The sequence below is a fragment of the Cylas formicarius genome, unplaced genomic scaffold (genome assembly GCF_029955315.1).
Source record: "Cylas formicarius isolate icCylForm1 unplaced genomic scaffold, icCylForm1.1 PGA_scaffold_12__32_contigs__length_19106922, whole genome shotgun sequence".
Classification (NCBI taxonomy): domain Eukaryota; kingdom Metazoa; phylum Arthropoda; class Insecta; order Coleoptera; family Brentidae; genus Cylas; species Cylas formicarius.
This window is the reverse complement of record NW_026844225.1, coordinates 8322255-8346083: the sequence shown is the minus strand read 5'-3', so window position 1 is coordinate 8346083 and position 23829 is coordinate 8322255. Positions and strand designations below refer to the sequence as shown.

Genomic DNA, 23829 nt, shown 5'->3' with positions numbered 1-23829 from the left:
AAGAAAATTCACCAAACGTTAGTGGCTAATATCCAGAGAAAACTAACCAACCCTCGAAGAAGAACAGAACCTCCAAAATGAATTTGTGTGTTGAAGAATTTATTGTTTTCTTATGATTTCACAAGGGAGAAATCGTCCAAAAGTATGTTACGTGGCATTTTGTAAAATGCTTAAGTTGAATTAGTTATTTTTACTTCAACTAAATAGAGTACCTACTTATGTTTTTATGAATTAGATACAAAGTACAACGAATTTCGCAAACTTTGACAAAGGAACGTCATAATGATAGGAGGGAGATAATAGCAAACACTTGATCTTTGAATTGTGAACATAAAAAAAATTATTGAAAATTGTTTGTTAAAAAGTTCACTGGTTTTGGTAATAGTAGTTGAGTGCCAACCATCAAAATGAGTGCAAGTGATCAAATAAACCCCGACTTAATTAAAGAAAGGAAAACCTGCACATTTAATACATTAGAATTAACACATCTTCTGGATGGGGGCCAAAATAAGACTGAAGAAAGATGGGCTAGACGTTAGTAGTTATAAATAATTGTAGAATGTTTGAGGAAAATAATATCTATTCTGTTTTGCAGAAAAATTTTTCCTAGAGGATCCAGAATTGAAGTCAAAAGTTCCATTAGAGTATTTAAGTCATAAGGAAAAATATGAAGAAGCAGTTCGAAAAGCCTGTTTGATTTTTAAAAAAGTCCAACAACTTCAAAATGAAGGCAAGGGAGGGATGGATAATTTCAGGTAATTCTATTAAGTCAGGACTTTGCTGCGAAAAACATAAGGAGGTGGTTCCTTGTTTAAAATAAATGGTAGTTTGCTTTATAAATATTGGGTAGAAAGCTGCAAAAATAATGTTTTTATATTATCTTAAAAAGAAAATACATAAAACAAAATATTACGAAGCATTACTATTATAAAAACACATTTTCTTCATATATTTTTTTATTTTTTAAAATGAGTGGAGGGGATCGAATTAGACTACCCCTATCATTCTTTTGAACTAAATTTAAGGAAAAACTTATGCAGTAACATAAAAAACAGATATTTTTTATATTGTGTATTATTTAGAAACATTTGTTTTCAGCAATTTTTTCAAAATAAAAAAATTAAATCTAAAGCAATGCATAAAGAAGAAGAAGGGTAAACCAAAATGCAGAAAGTGTGTTTTTATAAACATTTATATCAAAAATTACCCTTCATTTTTTGCTAGAAATCATCATATATATCATATATATATATATATATATATATATATATATATATATATATATATATATATATATATATATATATATATATATATATATATATATATATATATATATATATATATATATATATATATATATATATATATATATATATATATATATATATATATATTTGTAGTAAAACTACATTTCTCTAGCACCCAACAGTATTACCATATTTCAAGCTAATTTCTGTATTAGCTTACACAATTTCGCGCTCTGTCGCTGAGCGTATCTTTGAAAACGAATGAATTCATTTTCGTGATTATTTTACACACTTTTTAAGAGGATAGCGACGACATAAATTATTAGGTTTCCTAATTGTTATATTTTGAAGCCAAAAGCGATTGAAATAAAAATTATTTACAGTTAACTTTTTTAAATCAGGCTTAGTTTTAGCTAAAAGGGAAAGTAAATATTCACTCCATTTAGGTCTTATTTTTTAGAAACATGTATTTAAAACTCTTAAATACAGGCATTTCATTACAACATATAAGTATGAAAATAAAGTTATTATTAAATAACACTATTTTTTAATATAGCTGTAAGTATTAAATACGAATGTTTTAACACGAACCCAATTAACACCTTCGAAAGAATTATGTTTTTTAATAAATATTTTGCATTCCTGCTTTCTCGGAGCTTTTTTATTGTCAATAGCATTCCTAAAATGTTTTTTCATAATTTTTTTTTGTTGTGCCGACCATCTTTGTCTTTGTGCTAAAAAGAGATTTTTTTAATAAAGTAAGTAGAATAGCTTTGATCCTTTTCTAGACTTACACCCAGCTTTCTTATTTTGCTCCACTTCCTCCACCAATTCCATATCTGAATCCGATATTTTACTATCGCCAACAACACAATTATTTCATAAAAAAATATTTTAAGGCTGAAATCATCTAACAAATTGTTTTTGACAAACCAGAATTCTTCTTAAAGTTTCTTCTCATAGAAATAATTTTTGCAGTAGCTATTTCCTCATCTGAGTCAATTTCTGTATCCGACACCTTATAGGTGCTATCGGAATTGTCGGAGTTTTGTACTTCCTCTAAAAAAATGTTCTCAGATAAATCCGAAAGTTGATAACTACAAGGATAATTTTTTCGAGGTCAATGTTCTTTATTATCGGAGAAAGGGGCAAAATATTGCGTTGAAACCATTCATACCTTCATCATTAAAGCAACTTTGTGTGCCCGATGTTGAGGGTACATTCTCCTTGTCTGCGTCTAAATTGGCGTCTGGGGCATCTATCATGGAATTTCAATTTTCCTTGCTCCATTAGTTGAAGAATTTTAGTTACTTTGGAAATTTGGTAAACATCTTGTAGAAGCGTGAAAATAACATTATTGGTTTTATTTTTACAAAACTCTAATGTTCTTGAAAAACGTACGATTGAAAACTTACTTATCAAATTGTTTATGAGTTTTGGTGGTGTGTCCCATAAATTTCGCTAATTGATCTACTTCATTTCCTCTTAAATTAAGGACTTGTGTGACAGTTGCGATGTGTTTTCTGAGTCTAGAAGACGTTAGTAGTTGGGGGTTTTGTACCCCACTCAGTTTTGCGTATTTTCGTATAGCAGTACACCCATCTATCCATCTTGATGAATTTGGAAATGTAAAAAAATATGTATTTTGAGAATCAAACCATTCAGGAGTATTTGTTCTGATCTTGTAAATAGTTTGATAAAACTGTTGCAATGTTTTTTCGGTAACATAATAGTTACAGGCCAACTTCCCTTTCCTATAGCAGTAATGCGTTTATAATGTCTAGTTAGCAATTTTTCATTTTCAGAGAGAGCGATTGTCATTTCGTTTTGAGTTGACAGATCAACTTCGTTTTCTATTTGTTCTCTATAAGAATTTAGATCTAGGTATTGTATATCACCTATATATATCCTATTATGAAGAATTGTCTGTATGAGCGCTGTTTCAGCTAATATTTTGTAGTCTGCCCGGTTTTTTATTAACTCTAGTTTTGCAACTGCTTCATGACCTTTTTCCTCTACAAACTTACGCAAAATCATAACGCTTTGTGTTAGTGGCAATAGTTTTGGTTTTAAGGCGGTGGATGCATTTAAATTTTTGGTTGCCAGACTTCCAACTTCGATGGTCCATTGCAACTCAACCAAAGTTTTAAAACGTTCTAAATTCTTCAGAACTTGTTCAATACTGCTTTTTGTTGGGATTATAATTTTTTTCCGCAGCAGTAGTTTCATAGCAAGAGCGGTTATATTTTTAATAGTAGTTCCAAAATGCAACGCTAAAGAAGCAGCCCCAAACGTTTTAGTATCTGCATCGTATTGAGATATGGCTTTGACTGCTTCAACTATATCATCGAAGCTTTCTGGTTTTAATGTTGAAAGCATATAGGTATAATCACCGAGCTTTTTAATTTCTAACAAAAATCTTGCACATTCTCGCAATTTATTAGAAACGTGATACAAACTGCGCTGCCTCCTATTTTTTTTGAAGAGATCTTCACCATAGTGCGCTATCAGAATGTCATTAATGGCTGTGTTTGTTATATCGTCTGAAATCATTTTGCTAAATATTTCCTTTGTTACTGACATCTTGGTTAAATATTTGCCATACGTTTTTTTGGAAGCAGCATAAGCAATTGATCCACTCAAATGTCGAGTAAATTTTTTCGAGTCTTGATTGGGATTTGCGAAACATCTTCTGATATGCCGGCTTAAATAGGATTTTGTTAAAAAAGCGTTACAATGTTTGCAAATCGCATATTCATTTTCAGAAATATTTTCGTTGTGAGGTTCTTTTACCTAATTCTAGGAACTCCTTTACCTCCTGTTCAGTGGAATGTATTCTCTCGAGGTGTCGCCCAAAGTGTTTTGATACTATATTTGCATCACAGAATTTGCATGTTGTTTTTTTATATTTGTTCAACCATGGTAAAGAGTAAACATCAAATTCCTAATAAATAAATTTTATTATAAAACCTAATTAAAATAAAAAATGAAACTAGGCTCTGAAATACCCTACTTTTTTTTAAATTTTATTAAAATTTTCTCTTTATAACGTTAAAGTATGTTTTTTACCTTTACTTTTTTATAATTTGTTCTGTTTATTTCTTTTTGCAAGCATTTGTGTCCATTTTTTTCATTGCCTGCTGGTGACTTTCTGTTTGATGTATTGAATGTATTTTCACCATTTTGGGTATGAACCACAACGTTTTCATCTGCAGCATCTTCGTCTCTATCTTTTCGTGTTTTATCACTTTGAGTTTTAAGTTTTTTAGTATTGATATCACTTGGAAGAATCTTCCCGAGTTCACCAGAATTCTTATTCTATAAGATTAATAAATTACCTACTAACCTGTTCAATACAATCTTGTCCATCGTCATTTTCATTATCACTGTTTTCTGTTCTATCCACAGCTAAAATTTTACCAAATGAATTGATTGGTTGGGTAATGTTCTCTAGCGCGCTATGTAAGTTTACAGTGTAAAAATCTTCTCGCCCCTTTAATGGTCATTTACTCAATGTATACAGAATTTGATAATTTTGCGCATAATCATATATGTCTGGTGCATCGCTTTCCAAACGAGTTGCATGGCTACTTAAATCAAAATTTAGGTTTGATGCAATATTCCAATTTGATTGGTTATTTAGTGCGACACGTTCCAAATGAGGTGTATGGCTATTTAAATCTGAAGTGTAATCTAAATTTAAATCACCGTTATTTAGCTCTGATACATACTTATTTGAAGTATCCCTTTCATCAGTCAATTCTAACATGTTTAAATTTGATGCAGAATATCCCAAATTTGATATATCCGCATTTGGTACATCATTTGCTAGATGAGGTACGTATGCAATTAAATTTGTCATAATATTTAAATTGCAGGAGCCGTTATCAAGGTTTGAAGTTTTTTCGTTTAAATCTGGTACATCGTTATCAGAATTTGATGCAGCGTCGCCCAAATCTGGTACTTCACTCTCTGGGTTTTTGTTTTTTTGATCTTAAAAGTTAAAGAAAGTTAGTTTGGACAACTATTTATGATCTTAGGAAGCTTGTTGTAACAGATAAAAGTATAACTTATAACAGTATTTGAATAACTTTTGAATGATATATTTTTAAATTTGTTTCAATAATTTAGAAATGTGTTAACATATAGGGAAATTCAATCATACAGGTTTACTGATCGATTGATATTAGATAAAGTAAAAAGGTATTTATAAAATAAAAACTTCTACAAACTTCATAGTTTTTCCACAATGCAATTGCAATTGAAATCAAATGTTCGAATATTTTTTTCTTAATAGATAAATAATAATTATAGAATATAATATTTCTTTTTTTTTTACTTTTTGTAGATCTTAGAACGAAACTACATCCGGTATAAAAATTCATAAAATTTTTAAACTAAATAATAAAAGAATTTACTTACCTGCGACCAACAGTAAATTTTTTTTAGCCCTTTGACTCATTTTGAAAGGTCTACCTACACTCCTCAACACCATTAACCTAACACTGCCCGCGCAAAATCTCGCATAAAAATATCATGTACCAATGAATTCGGCGTTGCCAAGTTTTGGGTGCCTAAACGTCGAAATATTGTCTATATGCCACATAATACAGACTTTATCTACTTTATGTACAAACTTTTTGTCGCGCGCCCCCTAGCATTGAACCGGGTGAACCCCTGCCGTATAAAAGGCGATATAAATGAGCCATATGACTCCCTGGAAAAAATTTGTCAGAATTCGTTACAGAAGGAGGGGATACCAATTTTGAAATTTTCATGGCTAAACGTTGTGGTACCCGAAAGTGGGTGCCGGAACGTTATATATGGTGCCACATGAATAAGTTTTATTCACAAATGGTGCCAAATTGGCAGTATATATATATATATATATATATATATATATATATATATATATATATATATATATATATATATATATATATATATATATATATATATATATATATAAAGTACAATAATGTTACTATTTAGTTTCACAAATAGTTGAACTCTTTCTATTAAATGATAAGTTTCTTCATTTTAAAAGTGTTAATAAAGTTTGAAAATATCATTTTCTTTTCTCAATAGGGAAATACTGGGTGGGCAGCTAGGAACGGCAATTTTGGGAGATGGAAATCCCTTTTCCCTCCATTATGTAATGTTTATACCTACCCTGATGGGACAAGGTACTTTTGATCAGCAAGCGGAATGGATAGAGAAAGCTTGGCAGTGTGATATTATTGGAACCTATGCACAAGTATTGCCTATTTGAAATAAGATAAGAATAAAAATAAATTACTTATTTCATTTGTAGACTGAGTTAGGCCATGGTACATTTATTAGGGGATTAGAAACCACAGCCACATATGACCCTAAAACCGAAGAATTTGTGCTAAATAGTCCCACGATAACAGCTTATAAATGGTGGCCTGGGGGATGTATGTATTATATCCCAATGTTTTGCTTATTAATAGATTTTCTGTGACTATAATTTTTAGTGGGCCACGCAGCCAATTACGCTGTGGTAGTGGCGCAACTTTATACAGGCGGTAAATGTCACGGCATTCATCCCTTCATAGTGCAGCTAAGAGATGAAGAAACTCATTTGCCTCTGCCCGGGATTGACATTGGTGAAATTGGTTGTAAATTAGGAATGAACAGCACTAATAATGGTTACCTTGGATTTAAAAATGTCCGTATACCTAGAACCAATATGTTGATGAAAAATAATAAAGTTCTGCCGGTAAGGCGTACATTAAGGTTCACTTTAAAATGTTCTACTATTAACATGCTTGCAGGATGGTACTTATGTAAGTTCACCAAGTAGTAAACTTACATATGGTACTATGATTTTTGTCAGGGTTGTATTAGTGCAAGATGCTGCTACTTATTTGAAAAAGGCAGTGACAATTGCAACAAGGTACAGCGCAGTGCGTCACCAGTCCCAGATTAAACCAAAGTAAGCCTTCATCAGTGCTTATGGGCTATATTTCCTTATGTCTTACTTTTTTAGTGAACCTGAACCTCAAATTATAGACTTTGTTACTCAACAGCACAAGTTGTTTCCCAATATAGCAACTTGTTTTGCGTTTCAGCATTCTGCCACTTGGCTTTGGGATGTTTACAATAATGTGACATCAGAATTAGAAACAGGACAGTTAGATAATTTGCCAGAGGTCAGAATTGATTCTATTATTGCTCCATATTCCCTAACAGTTTTTTTTTATTCACCAGTTGCATGCTACAGCATGTGTCTTAAAAGCTATTAGCAGTGCAGATGCAGCTGCTGGGGTGGAGACCTGCCGTTTGGCATGTGGAGGACACGGTTATATGACGGCATCCAATTTGCCATCAACATATGGCCTTGTTACTGCTATGTGTACTTATGAAGGCGAGAACACGGTTCTGTTACTGCAGACTGCTAGGTTTTTGATTAAAATGTGGCAGAGCAAGAAAAACTTATCAACATTGCCCACCCTTAAATATTTAGAAACCGCTTTACATCAGCGCAGGCCCTTTGAGAAGTCAGTGAAGTGGATTATATTTGCTCTGCAAAAAACTGCTGCCAGGTGCCCAATAAAGTCTTGTTTTAGGATTTCTTCAACTTTGATTTTCCTTACAGCAAAATTGATTTAGCTGAGAAGCATATAAATGAAAGAGTGAAGAAAGGGCAAGCATTTGAAGATGCTTGGAATAATACTTCTGTGGAGCTAGTAGAAACAGCCGATATTCACGGAAGGGTGTTTATAGTGGAAACTTATTACAACACCGTTGAGAATTTACAAGTGTCGCCTGAACTAAAGCGCGTTCTCAACCAACTTTTGGAGCTCTACGCCGTGAATACAGCTCTTAAACTTACTGGTTCTTTATTGAGGGTGAGTTTTTTTAGATGTTAAGGTGATTGAAATTATTTAAGAAACGGAAACTGAGAATGTATTTCTTGCAGTTTACAGACATATCAAGTAGTCATGTAGAAATACTTCAAAGCTGGTTAGAGGAATTGCTAGCTGCTTTGAGGCCAAACGCTGTGGGTTTGGTCGATAGTTTTGATATAAGCGATCAGGTACTATCCTCTGCTTTGGGAGCGTACGATGGTGATGTTTACAAAAGATTGTTTGATGCGGCGAAATCTAGTCCGCTTAATGCAGAACCCGTGAACAAGTCATTTCACTCGTACCAAAAACCATTTTTGAAATCAAATCTCTAATTTCAAGTTTTTATTTTATTTATACTTTTATAACGCTTATAACGTATCAAAATACTCTACTAGAACATTCCAAAATTGTTTTTTTGTTTGCTAATTGTTGACAAATATGGAACAATTCGTTAGAAAACACGGGTCTGGTTATTTGTGCAATAACGATTACACAAATTATTAAGTTTCTTTATATACTATATATTATTACAGATACACATTTAATATATTTATTATCTTCTCTTTAAAAACAATTCCAAAGTATTTAGCATGGGAGAAAGTACATAATTTATATATAATTTTTTTGCATTTCTCGGGAATAAAGTTTTAACATTTTTTTTTTGTTTTGAGTCTCTGCATCCTCCACAACATCTGTTTTCCTACTACACTCCTCTATCTGTCAGTGTCATTGTCATCAAGTTATAATTTTATTGACTAATCTTCCAAATTCAAATTGTTTTTTACCCAGCTTCTCTTAATTTTTGAATGCCTAATAAGACCGGGCCAAAAAAATCAACTACTTTTGAAAAATATATGGACAAAATCATTCAGAATAACGAAAAATAAATATTTTGAAAGTTTGAGATGTTAATACTAATAGGAAGAGGGCTATCACTTGTATTTTCGATTTTTTAGCCCTGAACTCATTAGCCTTTTATTTCTGCAAGTTAAATGATGAATAATTTTTTAAAATAACTATAAGGAAATGTTAAGGGATATTTTTTGGAGGGCATTAAATGTTTGTATATTGATTGTTTAAAATGAAAAAAAAAAAGTTAATCATGTATGGACAACTGAATTTAGGGTAAAAATCAAGGCAATAAAAGTCGCATTATGTTTTGATGAAAATTATATTAAACCATAACACACAAAGTCACCAATAAAAATGTAATCAGAAATAGTGTTAAATCGTCGGCATAACCTAAAGCAAAAATAGCTTATAATACTCCATAAATGATAATACAAAAAAAAATATAATAGAAATTTCAACTAAACAGACACTCTTTTGATTGATATCCCCTTAAAAAAAATTATAATAAAATTTCTTACATCGTTTAGATCACAAGGTTCTCACTCTGTACGAAAAGCACAAAATTTTTGGACAGAACACTAATGGTGTTTATGTATCGATTGTAGCTTCACAATGTTAATTGAATTCGAATTCTAAAAGTAAAGTTTTTAATTCTTTAGATTTGTTTCTAATTGAATGATTTGTTCATTTGCATTGATTGAGCTGCCTGTATCATCTTTATGAGGAGGTCTTTCATTTTGCAGCGATAAAATACTTCTATGAACTGCAGGCATGACTAGTATCTTTTTATCAAATTTACTCTGGTTTACTATTTGGAAGAATATTTTTCTCCAACATCCAAAAAAGCTATTTAAAAAATTATAAAATTTGACAACTTCTTTTCTTGCCTCCAACCAATGCGAAGATTATTTTCTAGCCTCCAAATCTTCTACATATTTTTTGGTCAGAAAAGACTAGTAAGAAAATGCTATTTAAATACTCTCTTATTTTTTCCATTTCTTGGTACTCTTTCAACACCGAACTATATACATATATACACACATATATAAAAGGTATGACAAAATAGCTGATATATTGATCAAGAAAAAATAAGAGAGCATTGTTAACTATTATATTAAATAACTTTAACATTATTAAAAATACTATATAAATTGTCTATATTGTTCTTGTTTCTCAACTATAATCACGCTCCATTTTTTGAGAGGGAGAAGTGGAAGCTCTTGGATTTATTTTATTTGTCCACAGTAAAGAGGGATCTTCTGCCTAAATAATTAGTATTCACCAATAGCATGAAAATTAACGGGATACTACTCACATCTCTTCTAATTGCTTTTCTGTTCCGTTCAGATTCATTATCAGATTTTCTTCTTTTCTTCTTTGCTGTTATCGACTCCTGACCACTGTCTTCATCCTCTGAATCTGAATGTGACGAATCTGAATCAGAACTTGAACTTGAGGAATTGCTTGAACTATCAGATGCAACACCTACAGAGAAAGATTACAATAAAATGTAAAATCACACTGATATTCGCGCTGTTACCTGAGGGTTGCTCTATATTAATCCTATCAGCTAAGGCTGCTAGGTTTGGTTCCTTTTCTCTTAGAACTTTTAACCATTTCCGGGATAGTTTCGGTCTTCCTCTCGCTGTTTTATGCCAAACCTAAAAAATGGTTACATGTACATCTATTTAAAGAAATTAAGTTATTTTGCACCTACAACTGGGAAATTGGTTCTGCTACAAAAATTCTGAGTAACTGCAATTGTTGTATCTAAATTAAGAACTACATGCCACCAGCCACCAGGCACAAATACTGTCTCTCCAGGTTTCTGTAGTATTTCAATAGGTTTGCAGTCTTCAGGCCAAGATGGTTCTTTTGTTCTTGGGTAAATAATACTGAACCATGTTATAGCTTCATCTCTTTGCTTGCCACCTTGACTTCCAGTAACTTTTAAAAGTTCTTTTGGAGTATGCGTAGGAAATAGGCACCAGCTATAAATGGAAATTAGCAGTGAGTAAAAATTTGAAAACATTGATCTTCTTATACCGTTTATGTCCTACTACTAAAGCATTCCAGGCACTTGTTCCAAGAGGATCAATATGAATTCCGGTGCCAGACCTAGCTGGTCCCATTACAAACCAACGATATGGTGGTCTGCGACTTTCACCTGAGTATTTAAATAAGTCATCTCTAAAGTATAACGGCACTTCGTAGTCTTCTAATATTTTTTTACGGCGGCGATGCTAAAAACACCATAAGAAGTGTATATGAAAATGAAAATGTCAAATGCAGCCACTGACTTACCTCGCCAAAGTTGCTATCAAAAATATATAAGGGACTGTCATCTTTAGTGTTGAGCATGTAGTGAATATAATATTTCATCTTCATTTTCACACTGTAACCTTCATTATCTTCTCCGCACTTAAATTTTTGGTTTCTGTACTTTTTCGCCAGTCTTTCCAACGTCCATTTCTCGATAGCTCGCCACCCGATCTGGCAATTAGTAATTACAACAGGCTTGTAAGGAAGTTCGTAACTAGAAATAAATTCTCGTTGAGAAACTTTAGACTGGTCAATTCTTTCGCAACAATCTGTAAAGTTATGAAATTTTTCGAAATTATTAGCATAATTGCATTGGTACCAGGATTCTTTAGTGCTTAACTCTAGAACAAAAAAAAATCCCAATTAGGTAAAAAAAGGCATATCTCATGATTTTCGGTATTTCTAGGGTTAAGTTTAACCTTATACCTGGTCTAGCCTTCCTTTTCACTTCCTTTATCCTCTTGCGGGCTCTATGGGCAAATTCAGCGTCATCCATTCCTTGCAAACAACAGAAAAATAAAAATTACAAAACAAAATTTGAAAAACGAACAGAAAACACTAAAATTATCAATTTCTTCCCGTTAGACAACTCTTCAAATAATATGACATTGACAATTCCAATTTTCCACCACAGAATAATTTTGGAAGTGCCCAAAGCAGATTGATAATTTTATTGAATAGATTTTAATATCCGTTCATAAAATAATATTTCAATAATATGTATATCATGTAAAAAATTCTACAAATCTATATAACATAATTTGAAATTTGTTTGCAAGTTAGATAAATATGGTGTTTACCAAAAGAAATCTTTTCCTCAATAGATGGCGCCCTCAGTAATCATACTCATCTCCCGCTAGTAATAGACTCGATGCGGATTTTACCGAACATTTTCGACTGATAATTCATAAAACAATTTCAGATTCCCCCGATAAATGGCTAAAATTGATTAAACATTAAAATTTCCTTAAAAATTTTACGCGTAAGCGCACCCAAGAGCAATCTAGCATTGCCTTATGTATTTTGTTAAATTTTTGTAGCAAAATTCGTAGGTGGCTATTAATTACCGTAAGCGTAAAATGACGTTTATCTTGTTACTTACGCAAAATGAATGAAATTCATTTTTTGCGAAAGTATACGCGTCAGTCAACTTTTTCCAGATCTCGGAAACGGTTGGTCCTAGGGGACCGCCGTTGGTACAGAAATGATCAGCGTCGAAAAAAACGTTTTTTTTTGTCTGGTTCTCTGTTCTCTGTATGGACTAAATTTTTTGTCGTCATTTTGGGCTGCATAAAAAAATTCATTTTGCGAAAATGCTTTACCCGATCGACAAAATTCTTGAACCGAAAGACGCACAAGATTCCGGACTATAACCTTTATTTCGGGCATTTTTTTGATTATATACAGGGTTTTTTAATTATAGCCAAAAATCTGAAAGACTCTGAAAATTGTCAATTTCCAAAGTACATTCTTAACCGTAAATCAAAATTCGTGAAAAATATGACCAATTGGTTTAAACGGTGTTATAGGCCGCATCGAGAGCTAAAATTTTTGTATTTACGGTTTTCTTCTACCACACACGCTGCACTAGATATTTGAAAAAATCCATTTGAAAATCACGCTCAATATAGAAGCGATGACGTCACTATTACCACGTGCTGTGCGCTGCATTGTTTCAGATAAATATTATTTTCCAGAAAACCATCTGCTCTATTGGCAAACTTTATCTACCACGGAACGTGGGAGATTCAGGGTTTTAATCTCGATTTCCGTAATTTTTCCGATTATGTACAGGGTGTCTCGGTTATGGGCAAAATATCTAAAGTACCATGAAAATTGCCGTTTTCGTGTATAAATTATTAGCAGTAAATGAAAAACTGTAAAAGATAGGAAAATTTGGTTTCAAACGTATTATGAACTGTATCGAGAACTACAATTTTCGGATTTAGAGCTTTCGTCTACTATACAGGGTGCGTGAGATATTCGGAAATACATAGTCAATAATATCATAAATCGTCATGAAATGTCAACATTTTCAAAAAGTAGTTTGTGATTTGGATTTCTGATCCTCAGAAACCCCTTTAGCCAAAATTTTGCAAGCTTTTGGGATATTACCTCGAAATCACATTATGGGCTGAAATACCAGCTCAAAAATCGATGGTCCGCAATTTATGATTTATATCTCGCTTATTTTATACTGTGAGAAATTGAAATCTATATGTTATATACCTACGTCCTTCCTCTATCCAACAACACAAAAAAGTTTCACACAAGTTGTACCGTTTGCCGTCGGGAACGGTTTTTGTAAGACGCTGCAAATTTTTAAAAAATGCTTAATTACAATTAAATCGACCGGGCTGAGGTTGACTTTATGGTATCTGCGGGAAGTCTTCATTAACCTCCAGGTTCGTTCTATGAAAATTTCAACCTTCTCGGAGCAACGTAGGTATTTAAAAAAATAAAAAACCTAAATTTTTGGGAAAAATCACGAAAAGAGGTCGGGGGGGTATTAAAATAAAATAGTCGGTTGTTTAATTATAAATTTTTTAGTCCCACTGGGGGCGCAAATATTGGTAAAAAACGTTTTTAAATGTAGATAATTTATCGATCGCCCATCAACAAGAAGCTTTATATACGCCGACGACTTAGCTATCACCCGCCAGTCAAAAAACTTCGCAGAGATAGACGAGCAGATAACAGAATCCCTATCAAGACTGAATGATTATTACAGATCAAATCAGCTCCGCCCAAATCCAGCGAAAACGCAGACATGCCTATTCCACCTCAATAACCGACAGGCGAGAAGGGAACTACAAATAGAATGGAACTCAGTCAGACTGCAACACTGCCCAAACCCAGTCTATCTAGGTGTTACATTAGACCGCTCCCTAACGTTCAGAAAGCATATCGATAAAACCAAGGCCAAAGTCAACATCAGAAACGGTATTCTCCGGAAACTGACTAATGCTCGATGGGGGGCAGACCCTAACGTCCTGCGCTCTTCGGCCCTCGCACTGTGCTACTCCGCAGCCGAGTGTGCATCCCCCGTATGGGAGAGATAATCACATGCCCATAGACTGGACCCTGTCCTGAATGACACGTGTAGATGCTTAAACCCACTAACCTTGATCAGCTTTACATGCTAGCCGGAATTGCTCCACCGCAAATACGTAGGGAAACCCTAGCCATGGCCGAACGAAGCAGACAATGTGAAGACACCAGACATCCTATGTACCAATACATTCCGGCAGCGGCCAGACTGAAATCAAGGTGAGGCTTTATGCAACCTACACAGCTCCGCACAGCCTCTAAAACTGCTACCAAGGAGACAAAATGGGAACAGCGCCTAGCAGTCAACGACATCCCAACCTTGCTGCAGGCTCTGACTTAGACTGGGGTACCTGGAAAACCCTCAACCGACTCCGGTGCTAAATGGGGAGATCCAAGAACAACCTCCTGTAATGGGGATACGTGGAAGAGGAAACGTGTGAATGTGGAGAATCCCAGACAATGGAGCACCTTCTAGCGTGTCAATCCCTACAAGCCCCATGTACCATCCGTGCAATGAAAATGCTGTGAAATGCGCCAGACACTGGAGTGATATATAAACAATATCTAATAATTTCTAGTCACAAGTTGTAGTTCAGACACGATTAAATAAATTTATCGATATTTTCAAAAAATAAATTCAAATTCGACCTTCCCGTCCTCGAAAACTCGCCTATGCAGAATTTTACCCACTTTTGAGAAATCATCTAGAAATCGCATTTTGGACTGGGTTAATTTTGAAAGTTTAATATCTCGCTTATTTATAATTTTGAGAATTTGAAGTCCGTACGTTCTATACCTTGGTCCTTTCTCTATCCGGCGATACCAAAATGTCTTACCCAAGTTGTATCGTTTACCGTGGGGAACGTTTTTTGTGGGAGGCTGAAAACTTTAGAAAAATAATTAATCACAATTTAATGGAAGGGGCTAGGGGGAACTTTATAGTATCTGCGGATAGACCTCTTCCATAAGAATGGCAACCTTCTCGGAACATCGTAGATATTTTGAAAAATCAAAAATTTAAATTTTTGGGAAAAATCACGACCAGGTGTTCACGATAATTTTGGATAGAGGTCGATATTAACCGATCCGGCTGAAATTTGGCACAAAGATAGGGGGTCGTTCGGGTATTAAAAAAAAAAAGTTTATTTATAAGTTTTTTAGTCCTGCCCGGGGCGCAAATATTGGTAAAAAACGTTTTTTTTTTCGAAAAAATGTTGATAATTTATGGATATTTTCAAAAAATAATTACAAATTCGAATTTCCCGTCCTTTAAAACCCCTCTATGCAGAATTTTACCCACTTTTGGGAAATCACCTCGAAATCGCATTTTGGGCTAAAAAATCGGCTTGAAAATCGATGATTAATTTTGAAAATTTTATATCTCGCTTATTTATAATTTTGAGAATTTGAAGTTTATATGTTATATACCTTTGTCCTTCCTCTATCTGACGATACCAAAAAGTCTCATTCAAGTTGTACCGTTTGCCGTCGGGAACGGTTTTTGTAAGACGCTGCAATTTTTTTAAAAATCCTTAGTTACAATTAAATGGAGCGGGTTGGGGGGACTTTATGGTATCGGCGGGAAGACCTCATTGACCTCCATCTTCTATAAAAATTTCAACCTTCTCGGAGCAACGTAGGTATTTAAGAAAATTAAAAATGTAATTTTTTGGGCAAAATCACGACATGTTCATGACAATATTGGATCGAGGTCGATATTAACCATTCCGCTAAAACATTGGCAAAAAGAGTGGTTTTTGATAAAATGTTTTATATTTCGCTTATTTACAATATATTCCAAATATTCCCACAAGTTTGTCGTCGGGAACGGTTTTTGTATCGGGTTGCAAATTTAAACAAATAATTAATTATATTTAAGTGGAGGGAGCTGGGGGGAATTTTCTGGTATTTACGGATAGACCTCATCAACTTATATTCTTGCTACAATTTTTCTATTTATCCATCAATCAGGGAGCGCAGGTTATTTGAAATAATATCAATGGAAATCGCAATTACCCGTAAAAAGTTTTATGTTTAACAAAGTTCGACGTGTTAAGTTGACGAGATTGCGAAAGCAATCTTGTTCTATTCGAAATTCTAAAACTGCCATTGATTTTGGATAAGGCTGCATTTGCGCAAAAGGTATTATTTTTTGAATTGCTCATATTTTTTTCAGCGATTTTAAATTTTTAAATGTCGGAGGCGTAGATACTGAAAAGCATTTATGTGATCTCTACCCAATTGATATATTGAATGTATTTTTAAGTCGGATTCCACGGAGTCAATCAAATCAATCAATTTAAAAACCGAGACCTTCAGATGGTCGATAATTATCGTCCTATCTCTATCATTGTTGTTTTCTCTAAAGTTTTTGAAGTCCTGTTAAAACAGAGGCTATATAAATTTGTTGAAGTAAATCAATTACTTGACTCTGCCCAGTTTGGTTTCAGAAGCAAGTTCTCCACAACTAGAACTTTGATGAGGGTGGTGGAGGACATAGTCGGGGGCTGGAAAGGGGAGAACACTTAATGATTTCACAGTGCGACCTCTCAAAGCCTTTCAACTGTGTTTCTCATCAGATTCTCTTGAGCAAGCTTGAATTTTTTGGAGTCCGTGGTGTTCCACTCAAACTTTTTAAGTCCTATTTAACAGATAGGCAACAGTTTGTGAGTGTAGAGAACAATAAGTCTGATTTGGCTTGCGTTGAGTTTGGAGTATCCCACGGCTTCGTTCTGGGACCCCTCCTTTTTATTATATACATAAATGATATTCGCCAGTACATGATGCCTGATACTGAGATTGTGCTGTTTGCTGACGACACAACGTTTATTAATTCAAACAGGAACATCACTACCATGAGTAATATTGACACATATACTTTATCTAAGGCCAAAGCATGGTTTTCAGCAAATAATCTACAACTTAATGAAGCTAAAACGAAGAATATAATAGTGTCTATTAGCAGTAAGTTGACATGTGGCAAGGATGCAAGATTCTGGGCGTTACCTTGGATGACACTCTGAATTGGTCAGAATATATTGGCGAGCTAAGTAAAAATCTTTCAAATATTCATTTTCTTTTGCGTCAACTTCGCAGAATGTTGAGTTTTGATGCATTGAAGTCAACTTACTTTGGTTTATTTCAGTCGCGTATAAACTATGCCACCATACTGTGGGGTAATTCCTCTTATGCCATTAAAATATTTAGGATGCAAAAAAAGGCACTACGGATAATTACAAATTCAAATTTTAACGAACACAAAAATATGATATAATATATTGGGTGAATTCGATACTGTGTCACGGACAAAAGAGTCTTTAGATACGCAGTCTATTAAGGCGGAATTTGGTTCACTAAGTCTGCAACAGACTGTATACGGAAATTCCAGAGACATAAATTAGATATCCACAAGCCACGTAATGTTCAGAATTCGGTGCCGATTTTGTATAACAAATGAGATTGAGATTAAGCACACACAAAGATAACTGAATCGCCACATCCCTAATAAACCGTCGAAGTTTCACACCTTCGTGTATGGTGTTTCAAAACAACAGCTATCACATGCGAGTTAAGTCCGGATTCACTACTGAATTAAGTTTCGAAGTTCCTAATCTCGACGCACTCCGAGCAAAATCTTAATTGGAACTGGATTTCGAAAAACATCCACGGCATCATGATTAGGGGAAAAGGAAGTGAAAGAAAATAGTTTGGTTTTCACCAGCAAATTACTAACGACGTAAAAATTTTAACGAAACCGTTCTATTTTGTAACATTCCGTCTCCAATTTGAATGAGTTAGTTTATTTTCAGAACGTTTTCAGTAAATAAGTCATCAAAATTTCCTACCGTTTTATGAAAGTTGACCTTTATTCCGTTTTCTCAATTCCCTGACGCGATAAACTCTTAAAATCCAAAAACTTTTGGGCACCGAGTGAACCAGGCGTCTACAATTCTATTTTAGAGGATTTCTGTAAGCTATTAGTGGCGTATTAAGGAACATATGTACAGGGTGGGTCCGTTATTAGGGGTCTGCACCTTTTCTCAAGAACTAGTAATTTTAGAAAAAAAAATCGAAAACCATTAGATTTAAGTAAAGTATATACCAAATTTTGGCCCGCTTTGAGAAAAAATATCAAAAAAACATGAGCGTCTCATTAAAAAAAAAAGAATACTGCAAGTTGAAATTAAAAAAAATGTCCTTTAATTTAAGACACCCTGTATAATTTTTAAATACCTAGTCAGATCGTTAAAAATGTGTTTAAAATTTCATCAACTAGTCATTACTGCCAGCTAAGAACATAATTTTGCATAAAATAATAGATAATCTCAATTTCAGTCTACACAAAATCCGAACAAGTAGTTTCTATAAAATTTTAAAACTAATGTCGGTCCACCACTTATTGGACACCCTATATATATAAAAAATAAATAATTTTAATACTTTTTACAAAACTTTTGGATTCCTCTTGCGTCGATTTTTGCTGAGTCGAACTTGCTGACGTTTCGCCAATCATCCTGTTGGCTTCTTCAGAGCTTGACTGAAACTGGCTCGTATTTTACTCTGTACCTGCTTATATATTGTTTGAGGGGGGCGGAGTTAAATGAGTGGCATAAACACCGTGACAGGTAGACACCTAAGTCGCGGTTAAATTGTTAGGTTGTTTATAGATTTCTATAGACTCTCGGATTTTTCGTTGGTAGTGCAAGTGCAAGAATTTTAGTTTTATCGGCAACAGCTGATGAGTTTATTTGCCTTAGACGTAAGGTTCTTTCATGTTCTTTGAGCCTAGTTGATATTTTTCGTCCGGTTTCTCCAATGTAGTCCTTGCCGCATATGCATGGAATGCTGTAAACTCCTGGCATCTCAAATGGAATTTTATCTTCGACGGACTGAAGATGTTGAGAGATTTTTGGACAAGTGGTAAATCTGGTTTTGACGTTATACTGCTTTAGAACTTTTTATATGTGGTCAGTGATATTTTGAATGTAAGGAAGGACCACAGTGGCAAGTGTAGGATTGCTTTCGGCCTCATTGGAAGGTGGTGGTGAAGTGTATTTTTTGATCGAACGCTTAATATCTTTAATGTAGAAATTATTAGAGAGAAGAGGAGAGGTAAGGTGTTTTAATTCTTGGTTCAGTGACAGGGGCTGAGATAGTTTTATGGCTCTCGGATAAAAAGTTTTTAATATAACTAAGATGAGAAAAGCGAGGAATATTTATCTTGGAAAATGGTTAATTTTATTCGATTTGGTATTCTTATTAATAAGAGTAAATACATATAATTAGAATTTTCATATGATCCTATGCTAAAAACAAACACCCTGTACATTTTTTTCAACATGAAGGGCATTACATATGTACGCGCCATTTATTGAATTTAATATATATGATATTACGACATCTATACATTAAGAAATGTGGCGTGTGGTATGGATATTCTTAGAAGTTTTATAAGTTTTTTCGCATGCTTAGTCTGAATCTCTCATGTGAGGTTGAACAATCGTTTTCTTCATTCATATTTGAAAGCACTATGCAATTTTTATGGTGGTAACGTTCAAATGAGAGCACTCACTTGTTTTGTATCAAGGGATACATTGCAGATAAGATAAGATAAGATTTTTCTACATTGAAACGCCCTGTAGAAATAATATTCGATACCAATAAATACTGGATATTTGAATCGATTTTGGTCTGACTTAAATCGCTAAACTCCGAGTTAACTAAAAAGGTACATTTTGAAATATTAAATGAAACTCGGTTACATCAAGAGCAAAATTCTATGTCGAATACGGTAACAGATTGTTTTAATTTTCAAAGGGATATAAATTTAGGTTAAATTGGGGTTTCCCTTAATTTAAAGCGAGATTCTAAACTTAATTCGTTCTATTTCCAGGTTAACTTTCGGGAAATGTTTTTATTAAAACACGATTTAAAAGTTTGATCGTGGTAATATAACCGAAAAACTCATTTAATAAGGCGATTCATCAAATTTTTCTTTTCTCTCTTAGGAAGTTTCGTCAAATTCAGATTCACGCTGGAAATTACACATTTGAAAATCTCAAGTGCCTTAGCAAAACCTCTCAAAATCCCGCTTTCATTTTGCTGGTCTATATGCATAATTAGAGTCGTTGAACATGGAGTACCCTAAGGATCCATTATGGGCCCTCTTCTGTTCTATATAAACGATCTCCCTGAGCATCTTACTGACATAGTTTGTACATTGTTCGCTGATGATACTACCTTTTCTTGTCGAAGTTATTCTGAAAACGACTTGGTGCACAGGATGGAGGGGACACAGTCCGGGGCTAGTGAGTGGTTTCGTGCTAACAAATTAACCTCAATGAATCAAAAATACAACAAATTATATTTTCTTTACGCGAGTCAACATCCAACAATCTATGTGAACTGTGTTGGGGTTCTGCTTGATTCGAAATTGACGTTCGAGCAGCATATTATTGCCCTTTGTGAAAAGCTCTCCAGGGTGGTGTACTTGTTGCGCGGTTTGGTCGGCGAGGTCTCTCAATGTATAGTCAGAATGGTATATTTTTCACTCTTCAAATATTAACTGCTCCATGTTATTATATCTATTCGGCATTAAAGTATACTTAAAGCAACCATTATCATCATGCCTTTGATATTAATTTTTGCCACCAGAAACTGAAACGATATGTTGATTAACTACTCAAGAATTGCAAAGACTAGAAATTATAAGAACTATCACGGTCCTAAATTCTTGAATCTATTGCCTCTTACTATTACTCGTTTGATGATTTGATGACTTTTTTACCAATTTTAATAATGGTTAGCGTTTTCTGTGTTATGTCGCGGTGCCTTTGTAATTATACATATATGTAGATTTTGTTCAATGTTTTTGCTGACTTGTGTAAAACCGTAGGGTTGTTAACGTCAATGAATTATTATTATTATTATTAATTAATTCGAGTGTTTTCATCTTGCTCTGTAAACATTAGAGATAAATTTCCTCATTCGTTATGGAGGTTTCGATATTAGTGAGACGGCGTTCATAGTCACATTTATATTTCCCTATACATCTAACTAGGGTCGTTCTGATGATTTCTATGGCTAAAAATTAGTTGAAAAACAAATACCATTACAATTTCTCGCTACTAGTGGCCTTCCAATGATAAAGTAACGAAAACGGATGTCGTTTAAAGTCAATTCGGAAATGAGATTGGAACAACTAAGATCGAAATGATTATTGATTCATTTGATTGAGAGGGTCTATTGCGATTGCCTCCATCTATCTATCTACTTTCTGTTTGTCTGTCCACCTGTTCATCCATCTGGATCCAATACGCTATTTTAGATTGTCCAATCATCTTATTTGAGGTTTTCCTTTAATTATTTTTTTTCCAAGGTCTCCTGTTTGTAATATATTTTTTTTATCTATCGCTTTTTTGGCTGATGTTAAAACCGGCTAACTTCCATTTTGACTTCGTTACCTCCTCTCTAAAGTTTCTTACTTTTATTTTATTTCTTATCAACTTGTTCCATAGTTATCTTTATATAGGCGCTCCCTCTACAGACTTCTGAGGAATTCCTTGGCCTGTACTTTCCTGGCGCCTGTTCCCATGTTTGCCGAGATTTCGGTATGATCAGTTCCCTAGCTGTCTATTAAGCTAACCTAAGAGTTGACTTATAAACTAGATACCAAAATTATATCATTTATATAGGAGAATAACAATAGATTATGTCAAACTTATATATGAATTGCATTGAGGAGGAATAAATAAATACTGATTATATAAAGAATAGGATTGATTTGATATGGCTGGGTAGCGTTGTAATTTAGGTTTCACATATTGTGTTAAAAATATATCTGCTATTGCAAATGAAAACGAACGCTCGTAAAATTTGCATGAATGCTTGATAACCATAATTGTATATTTTTGTCTAATACTAAGATTGTGGACATCAGTTCTAAAACTAATTTTATTATAAAGATTCTTTGGAGAATTGATAATTTTGTGGTACAATCTTCTAGGTTTCATACAGAGACAACCAGATTAATTAATTTTGTGACTAATTCTCTGATATTTTCTTATTCCATGTATTGGTCGGAGATAGGAACTCTGCATTTTTTGTATGCGTTCCTATCTGCAATCTGACATTTGTGAACATGAACTGCAAATCACATTTTTAAAACAGATTTATATTAAAAAAAGTTATTATCAACTATTCGGCGAGAAAAATTAGTTTTGAAAAATTCTCTATTTGCCTAAGTACCAAAAATAATTTCCACGGAATTGCTGTTATTAACGTTTAAACGATGTTTTTTTCCAAAATTCGGCTATTTGCCGCAACTCATAGTTTAAATAATAGTATAAATAGAAAATATTTTAGGTTTTAGTACAGAATCCTGTGGAACTCTTTACCAAATACAAGAACTCAAAAGTTATTGTAATTTACGAGCAAATCTCCGTTTGTTTTTTTTTTGCCACGCAAATGTAGGTTGGCCTTTCAAATGTAAGTGGACCATGCAAATAAATAAATTAATCTAATTAAATAAATAATTAAAGTCAAACTTCATTGAACAGTTCCTTTTTGTTTTGCAGTTTTGTTATTAGTTTTGAAGTGTTTTTTTTGGAACTATTAGCAATTGCTCAGTTCATAATTTTATTTTTATTTAAATCTCAGATTTAATAAATTATTAGTGCTGTTATCTAAAATAATTATACTTAATTCCTCTTTCTAGATTTTTCACGTTTAGCTAATCTTTATTTTGTTCTCAATTTTTTGAGATATTTTCGTACGGTTTGAAGATTTTCGGTAAAAAATACTAACTTTAGGTATAGCGAATTATTAATACATTTGAAAAAGCATTAATAGGAGTAATTAATGGGTGTATAATATACAGGATGTTCCATTTGCTTTTTTTTTCACGAAAATGGATATTTTTTATTTTGACTCACTCTGTATAAACGATTCGAACTAACTTCAATACAAGTATAGGATAAATGACTGTACCAATTTATTAAATTGTCGGCATAATAAAATTATTAATATAAATTGAAAAATATTTGGAAAATTTTAAATTTTTTAGTTTGGCCTCATCTAAAACTTTTGTATTTAACATTTTTCTACTATTTGGACACTCTGTATAGCCTGATATACATATTGAGCTTAGTAAACGTTGACGTAACGTGGCAAAAGTAGTCGAGCAATATAAGAAATGTAATAAGTTCCTTTTATGGTTAGTAGTGCTGTGTTGAAACTATGGTGACTCTTGTAGCCACACTATTTTATTTTTCTTCAAATGCTTTTCAATTTATTGGTTGAAAAATTTTTAAAAAATCTTGGTTTTAGCCACCCGATAAAAGGGTCCAATCACAATCACGAGTCTTTGCTTTCTTAATTTGGTGGCCTTGGTGACGTGCTACCATAACAGCGTCACATTATTTTAATGCCTGATGACAATCTCACTGATAAACTTGTCTTGGGGTTGCAGGAATTCCATC

At 33.5% G+C, this 23829-nt stretch overlaps 3 protein-coding genes across 7 annotated transcripts; 1 reads left to right on the top strand and 2 right to left on the bottom strand.

The window, feature by feature from the left end:
- The first annotated feature begins 397 nt into the window (after positions 1 to 397).
- On the top strand, positions 398 to 8781 carry LOC132695823 (probable peroxisomal acyl-coenzyme A oxidase 1). Its single transcript, XM_060660325.1, has 10 exons — positions 398 to 534; positions 596 to 755; positions 6339 to 6507; positions 6565 to 6688; positions 6749 to 6993; positions 7049 to 7209; positions 7264 to 7426; positions 7485 to 7819; positions 7873 to 8125; positions 8197 to 8781. Exons 1-10 carry the CDS (start codon positions 408 to 410, stop codon positions 8455 to 8457), a joined length of 1998 nt encoding a protein of 665 aa, XP_060516308.1. The 5' UTR covers positions 398 to 407; the 3' UTR covers positions 8458 to 8781.
- Positions 1445 to 6114, bottom strand: LOC132695825 (uncharacterized). 5 transcript variants are annotated; one of them, XM_060660331.1, is made up of 5 exons: positions 4044 to 6114; positions 3856 to 3954; positions 2666 to 3807; positions 2428 to 2581; positions 1445 to 2309 (listed from the first exon to the last, which is right to left on the bottom strand). In XM_060660331.1, exon 3 carries the CDS (start codon positions 3801 to 3803, stop codon positions 2853 to 2855), a length of 951 nt encoding a protein of 316 aa, XP_060516314.1. In that variant the 5' UTR covers positions 3804 to 3807; positions 3856 to 3954; positions 4044 to 6114; the 3' UTR covers positions 1445 to 2309; positions 2428 to 2581; positions 2666 to 2852. The 5 variants fall into 5 exon arrangements, with proteins under 5 accessions (XP_060516314.1, XP_060516311.1, XP_060516313.1 ...); XM_060660328.1 differs by having other exon boundaries at positions 1445 to 1984; positions 2045 to 2309; positions 2666 to 6114; XM_060660330.1 differs by having other exon boundaries at positions 2666 to 4931; positions 4982 to 6114.
- Positions 8782 to 9204: 423 nt separating the features above from the next.
- Positions 9205 to 11937, bottom strand: LOC132695824 (bifunctional arginine demethylase and lysyl-hydroxylase PSR). Its single transcript, XM_060660326.1, has 7 exons — positions 11726 to 11937; positions 11282 to 11640; positions 11024 to 11220; positions 10695 to 10968; positions 10518 to 10638; positions 10293 to 10462; positions 9205 to 10240 (listed from the first exon to the last, which is right to left on the bottom strand). The coding sequence occupies exons 1-7, from the start codon at positions 11793 to 11795 to the stop codon at positions 10151 to 10153; spliced, it is 1281 nt and encodes a 426-aa protein (XP_060516309.1). The 5' UTR covers positions 11796 to 11937; the 3' UTR covers positions 9205 to 10150.
- Between the last annotated feature and the right edge of the window lie 11892 nt (positions 11938 to 23829).